This window comes from Aphis gossypii, chromosome 2 (assembly GCF_020184175.1).
Source record: "Aphis gossypii isolate Hap1 chromosome 2, ASM2018417v2, whole genome shotgun sequence".
NCBI lineage: Eukaryota > Metazoa > Arthropoda > Insecta > Hemiptera > Aphididae > Aphis > Aphis gossypii.
Genome location: NC_065531.1, coordinates 66,623,799 through 66,631,604, shown reverse-complemented (window position 1 = coordinate 66,631,604; position 7,806 = coordinate 66,623,799). Strand labels below are relative to the sequence as shown.

Sequence of the window (7,806 nt, the reverse complement as noted above, 5' to 3'; positions counted from 1 at the left end):
AATCATTACCTACATTTTATCTTTTCCTGATTATTTTTTTATTTTAAATCATAATAAAGACTACAAAAAAAAAAACAAGTTCTAATAATAAGTATACATTGTTGAGTTATTTAAAATTATGGCTAGTAAAATAAATTTACACAAAAAAAAGTTAAATTATGTATAGGTTATAACTTGTGTAACATAATATAATTCATATTACTATGGATTATGATGGGTACTTAAATATTTAGTTTATTAGCATGAAAGCATGAAATCTAAATTTAATTCAAAATTTTGGGGTACACTATTTACTTAATACAATATACATACATGTATATACAGTCATATTTACACATAATTTTCGGAGTTTTTAGTATATAAATTTGCGTTTAATTCACGGGGATGCATGTAAGGAACGGAGTAACTTTTCTTTAAAAAGAAAAATGTTTAATCGAACCTCTTCTAATTATATCTTTATCAACAACATATTTTTTACACTTTTTCATCCCTCTTCCATTTTTCCCGATTCGAGTAATATAACTAAAACGATGTGATTGATGTCTAGGGTGGTTACACTTTAAGTTAGTTTAAATTAGGTAATCTAGGCACCCAGCTAATTTTAAAAACAACTAACAAGTGTTGTTGTTTTGTAGTAAATGGAAACTCTTTTAATAGTAGTGTTATTAATATGTTATTTATTATTATTTATAACAATATACAAAATAATATGTAAGTTATAAAGTCATAAAAGTATAGTAATAGATGATCTTGTATCGTATTGACGTTGATAGTATTTTATGATTTAAATAACCTAACTTTTCGTTTCGTCTGTGCCTTGATTCATTTTGCTACGCATATTCTTATCGTTTATACAAAAAATAATATCATATTTAGTATTTGATCGTTCGAGCTTGAGGCATATATGTATTCGGTATTAGGTATACTAACACCGTCCTCTTAACGTTTTTGTTCGAATACGATCGATAAAGTAATATGATACTGGAGTACCGGGCACGCGCGAACTTGGGGAACAGTATTGTAGCAGACCCACCGTGGCTGTCCCTCCGTCAATCCATTTTATCTGGTGACGCAAGGCCGCGCTATCGTTGCCGCCCCCTCACAGGTTGCTGTTTTCGTGAAACAGCGCACACCGTTCTCCCATTTAATCATATACGGTTTATTCGGTAGTTACGCGTTGACCGTTTTTGGCTTTTCGCGTGATAATCACGGCGCCTGTTCGAACGTTGTATCGAACAATCGTCGTTTGCTTAATTCATAGACTAATTATTATTTTATTTTAAGTAGGTACTTGTTATACTGCTATAGACAGGCACTACTTCAAAGTTTATTTTTGAACACGATTGTATCAGACACAGGGGGTAAGTAATATCAATTTTGTATATATGTATATATATATATTATACATACATGTATTTATTCTAATTTAATTTTGTTTTAATGATATAGGTATTATGTAGTTTAGCTTAGCTAGTTCATTTTTTTTGTATAACATGCATAGACATTTAATATTATATTACAATATAGTATATACTTTCTGGCGTTTAATTAAATTTTTATTTTACGTTTTATTAACGTCGACATTTGTACCCTATAGGTATTTAAAAGTGTTATTATTTATTTATTTATAAAAATTATCATCACCCGACAATTAATTTACTGTATTATTTTGGTTTTAACAAATAATACTCTTCAATAAGTGCCATCCCGCCTTACCTGTTTAGTATAGTCCATTTGTATTTCCTATTATTTAACTAACTTCTATTTAAACCATTCAGAGTAACATTGAAGGTGCGGGTTCCTTTTAATAAAATAATTTTTCTAAACTAAACCATTCTAGTACCGTATTTACCACTATTTTTTGTTATCACCCCCCTTGTTATTTATTTGTACATATTGTAGGTACAACTATTGTATTGTATCTTACTTGTATTTTGGGGGCTTTAGACACATAATAATCAGTGTTATTATTTTATGATCGCCTTGCGCTATATTTAATAATATTTAAATTAATATAATAATATAAATATCGGATTTTATAATTCAGAGTTTGTTAACCTACAGTTTTTCCGAGTATACTGTTGAGTAGAAAATCGATAATGCTCCAAAAGGGAAAGTGTTTATTCGTCGTTATTCACCGCATCATCATTACTTACCACTTGTTTATTAGTATATGAATAATGAATATTGCTAACATGCGTGCATTTGAAATAGAATATATTCGTAAATAATTCGCTGCTCAAGTCTAAAATAGGAACTTTTAAATAAGTACCTAAATGAGATTATGTGTATGAAAACTACCTACACCGACATTTTTCTACAAAATTTCTTTATATTAAATTACTGTATTAACATAGTATTATTAATGTATGAGTACAGTCATTTCTTATTAACGTGCTTTGGTTAGTACCTATACGGAATGAAAAAATTGATTGACCAAAATAGTAAAGGTTACTATTGCTAATATTATTGTAATAAATTCTACTTACAACTACTGATTATTCCAAACACATGTGATACCTAGTGACTTAATTAGCTCATAAACATTGTAGGGGAGGGGAGTCTTGAAACCCACCACAATATCAAGTTAATGGTGGCGCACAGGGGAAATGTACCAGCAACCTCATACAGCTATTATACATTTATCTTAATTGTTCTAACATTAACTATAAGAAGTAAACAGTTTATTTATTCATTTGTGATTCGATGTCGACAAAAAATATTTGTCAGGGATTTAGCCTACCCCTTCCACCAACCAATTACGTCACTGTCAATACCGTGATTTGGTAGATTTTCTATTATTCCTATATTTAAATCCATAATTAATTCGTCAATTGAAGATTGTAGATTGGTAATTTTTAGAGAACGGATTTGAATGCAAATTTCATATTTTTCTGAATGGCCGAAAAATTTATTTCAAAGTACAAAGTTCATTTCTTACATCAATGAATTAAAAGATGTAACTTTTATTTTGCATTTTTTCAAAATTTTTATAAAAGAATGGATACAATTCGATAATAATTTAGTTAACATTCAGTCTAAAAGAATAAAAATAAATATTGATTATGTTTTTACCGATTAGATAAATGTGATGCCAGACGAAATTATTATGACGCATGTAGATACTAAGGTGTATACATAGATACATACAACAGAAATTATATATTCATTTCTTAGAAATAATTTTCAGAATAAGAATTTATATAAATAAAACAAAATTGAAACAAATTTTTTTAAAGTTAAAAATAATTTTAAGAACTTTTTTAGTTAATTTCTATTATTAAAACATTAAATCATATATTTGGTTTTTTAGAACATTCAAATCTGTTCCCTAGTAATATCAATATTAATATATATTTGAATATCTACTATTACTATTATCCCTACGATTATTATACATCAACAACAATATTATATTATATTAGTAGGTAATTATTATTATACACTATAATTAATAATTACTCGTATATATAGTATTTAATATTTTAGTAGGTAGTATGTAGGTTGATCGGCTAAATCTAGGTATTTCTAACACAGAATCACAGGATCAGGTTTTGGTAGAAAGGTATATATTGTGTGAAATTACGTGTCGTCTAATAAAAAATTATTCTCATCACTATAATACATGTACTACTCTACAGTTACACATAGTATTTATTGTACAGCAGAGTCTTTACCTATTTTCAATTGATTATTATTGTTTTTTTTTTCAGATTCTTATAATGGAAGTCGCTAATTATCATTTACTATTTATGACAATATTTCTAGTATTTGAGTATAATTGTTATCCAGATCTCATTGAAGTAATTAAATTAAAAGCTACATTTTTAACTGAGGTATTAATATGTTTTTATAAATTATTTAATTTTAAATTTACATAGTTTAATAATGAATTTATTTTATTTTGACAAGTGGGTACATTTGGAAAATTATTTTATTTATAAATATATTGGGACATATCAGGAATAAATAAATTTATTATTTTTTAAATTGATTTTAATATAATAAGAATAAAATAAGTCCTACTATTAGGGTTTTACATAGTGTCATCTAAATTTTAAAATTGTTCGATATTATAATGGTATTTTTACCAGATTACTAAAATATTGGTTTATTAAATAAAATAATTATGTCATCATTTTATATTCTAAATAGCGTTTAATTTTTCTTAATTAAATATAAGTACATAGAACATAATTGATTGGCTTAAGTAAGGCTGGGCATTAACGAGTTAATAAGTTAAAGTTAAGTTAAATAGTTAAGTTACTTTTAACTAAGTTAATTAACGGGTTACTTTTTTTTTAGAAGTAACTTCTAACTTAACGAGTTACATTTTTTCTCAAGTTATTCAGTAACTGACGAGTTAATTAATTTTATTGGTACGGTAAGTTAATTTTTTTCCTAAACCACAGATTTAAAATAAATTCAATTTTGTACAAATTAATTTTATAAAAAAAAAATCTGAAATTTTAAATATATTTATTAATAATTATTAGACAATAATTTATAAAAATAATTATCCTATGACATAATATTGCATATTCACAGAAAATATTATATAACTATATAGTTAATTATAAACGGAAATGTTATAGGGGTAACCTCATCATTAATATGTTATTTGTTAGCTTAAAAAAAGGATGGCAGGTATAATTATTAATTTTATACTAAAAAAAAAAAGTAACTTATTTTTAACGAAGTTAAGTTACTTTTATTTTCTAATTAACTTGTAACTTTTGCAAGTTAAAAAAAAAATTGAAGTAACTTTTAACTTTAAACTTAACTTACTTTTTTCTATATTAACTTAACTTAATGAGTTAAAAAAAAATAGTTAATTGCCCTGCCTTGGGTTTAACTCATTATCTTGTAGTTATAGTCGATAATAATCATCATAGTACCCCTTATAATATAAAATTATATTTAAACAATTTTTTGAGACTGTGCCTCTTCAGCATCCCTCTTCATTTCTGCCTATGTATTAGACTACCTAAACAATACATAATTGTATGGTAATTATGTAGGTACTTCTGATTAATTTAAGACATATAGTATATCTACCCAAATCCAATATTTCTATTAAATAAATTGATGTAAAAATGTGTATAAATACTGGATATTTTTTGTATATAAATTATTGTATTATCTTAATCTATTTAATTATTGTTACAAGTACTGATTTATTTGTTTTTTTTTTTTCTAGAAATATTTTTGGAGAGGATTGGGAATAATTATAGTCTTAATAGACATTTACTATTTACATATATTGGTGCCCAAACTGAATTTCTTGTCAAATGGTAATTTTTTTATGCTAAATATGAAAAATATTAAATAATTTTTATACATTTTAGAATTTTACTATATTTTATCATTGCAGGAGGCTTTTGTAATTTTTCAAATTACAATGAAGCAATGAACATTTATGATATCTTCAAACTTAGTTTATTCATACTGTTCTTACATTATTACGTAAAATTTTTTACATACAGAGTAAGTAACTAAGTGATCTAATTAGGAATAAAATATGTATAGTTTTATTAACAGATATTAATTTAATTATAATTATAAAACGGCAATAGTTATTCTGTTCTTTCTCAAAACAATGACTCGTTTTCTATTTTATTTACAATAAGACTTTTTAATGTTTAACTTATGACCACGAAAAGTAATATATGATTAAAAATATTTTTAGGAATTTTTTTAAATTGAATTCTTAATTTTGGGTATTAGTTTTGTTATTTGAATATAAACAGTTACAGTTTCTGTTAATGATAATCTATTAAATAGTTATGATTATTTCATATACATTTCACATTAATCGTGAATGTGGTACCATGTTTTATGTAAATTGTAAAAAATATAATTAATCATAAGTATTAATTTTTAGCGTGAATGGGTAAGTTATAAATGGCTGGAGAATTTCATAATTGTTGGATCATACATAGTAGTTTTCATAATAGTTTTAATGTTGAGCTACCTAGGCTTAATTATAGTTCCAAGTACTGCATTTGAAAAAATAGCATTTTTTATTTTAATAGTTGTAAGTTGTAAGTATAATATCAATATATCATACACAGATAACAGAAAAAAATTGCAAATTTTTAATTGTTATTTTTAGATTTTGCTTATTACATTGCTTGTGCAACAGATTGGTTAGATGAGTACATTTACTCATCGTGTTATACTTATACCTCTACTGTTAATCACATCGTATTGAAAGGTCGAAAATATTTGACGTTAACCGACTTGGCAATACGTTGGCGGCCTAAAAAAACAAAGAAAATTACCCAGAAGAAAGAAGAAATTGTCCAATCAACACCACAAGATCCCATAATAAATAAATATCTCTTAGTGAATAAAGGCCTTAATGATAACCATCAATCCTTAAAGACGTCTCAGTCCCCAGATTGTGAAAGTGAATATCTTCAACCTACCAGGATTGTCCGTCCAAATACTTATTACGATCAACCTGATAAATTTGGTACGTAATCAAATATCTTTTTTGTAGTAGATCATTCTATAAACTTCAGTAGTTAAATAACATACCTATTGACTGTTATACATGCAATTATGTTAAATTGAAATAATTTTAAATATTATTGTAACATGCTGTTAAATGATGATGATTAAATCATATTTAAACTTTAAAGTATTTTAATTAAATACAATTTCTATTAATTATAATATAGGGTGACTTTTAAATATTTATTTTTGTTAGTATTGACAATTAATATAACTGTGGGAATAATAGTTCATACTGCCTAGTTTTATAATAGTTTTAATGACGCAAAAATATAATTAAATCAGTAAATAATAACCATAATGTTGAATAATTTGCTTGTAATGGTTAGTATTGTTGTAGTTTTATTTTTTGTTACTCGATTTTCATAAATAGTAATTTTTGTTTTTAAATAATATAAAACTTTTAAAATTTATTAACATACACAAATATATATTGTCTGGTTTATTATCATTTGCAAATTTGTCCTTATACATTTTTCAGCCTGGGGAAAATCTGAACTGAATGAATACTCTAAAAAATTACGCCAATACAAGCTTATTCCGATGTAAACAGATACCATTACAAACGCTCAATGCTATTTTACCTGTTTTCTGATAATCAACACGAAGGCTAGCAGAGTCTTACTTTTTGTTGATAGTTCAATTGTATCATGTTTTTTTTTTAACAGCATATTTTAACTATAAAATATTTAATTATAATCAATATTTAATATTATATAAATACTATTTATAAATTAACACAATTATGATAATTAATTCATACATGACCATATACATGTTCATATTATATGGCTTGCAACTCAACAATTAAATTGTTAAATTATAAATAATGTACTGTAATTGTTTGGTTATGACTTGTAGAACAATGTTTTTATTTTGTTTGAATTATAACCACTTAAAAGTTGTTTTATCAAATCTATCTAATTTACATTTAAACAGAATGGAAATTGCTATAAAAATATCTATTATAGAATACATAATGATAGGAAAAAAGTCTAAAAACATTTTAAAATTTTATAACAATGAATTTGATTTTAATATGGCTTTAAATGATTTATGTTCCAAATCAAAAATTATTTCTGTTGATGCTATCAACAATATATATATATATATATATGTTACAGTTAAAGTGTTAAATCAGATAGTTTATAAAATAATTAAAATTTGTAGGTATTGTATATAATATATACTTCAACTAGTTATTTTATAAATTGTTTGACATCATTTTATTAATGTGTAAAATTGTACAAAATATGATCACCATTCACTGATAACGCTTGGATGACA

At 24.9% G+C, this 7,806-nt stretch overlaps 1 protein-coding gene across 5 annotated transcripts in view; it reads left to right on the top strand.

Moving 5' to 3' along the window:
- The window catches only part of LOC114123603 (uncharacterized), a 53,290-nt gene that overhangs the window by 2,077 nt on the left and 43,407 nt on the right, over nt 1–7,806 (top strand). For 3 of the 5 annotated variants that reach the window (XR_007603884.1, XR_007603883.1, XR_003592366.2), the window contains exons 1-6: nt 56–1,361; nt 3,714–3,836; nt 5,201–5,294; nt 5,375–5,487; nt 5,885–6,044; nt 6,116–6,478. Coding sequence is in view for 1 of the 5 variants with exons in the window: in XM_027986643.2 (XP_027842444.1) it covers nt 3,723–3,836; nt 5,201–5,294; nt 5,375–5,487; nt 5,885–6,044; nt 6,116–6,478; nt 7,001–7,068 (912 nt within the window). In the remaining 4 variants the exon portion in view is untranslated. Of the gene's footprint in view, nt 1–55; nt 1,362–3,713; nt 3,837–5,200; nt 5,295–5,374; nt 5,488–5,884; nt 6,045–6,115; nt 6,479–7,000; nt 7,434–7,806 lie in introns of those variants that run through there. The other 2 variants (XM_027986643.2, XR_007603882.1) reach the window with 2 other exon arrangements.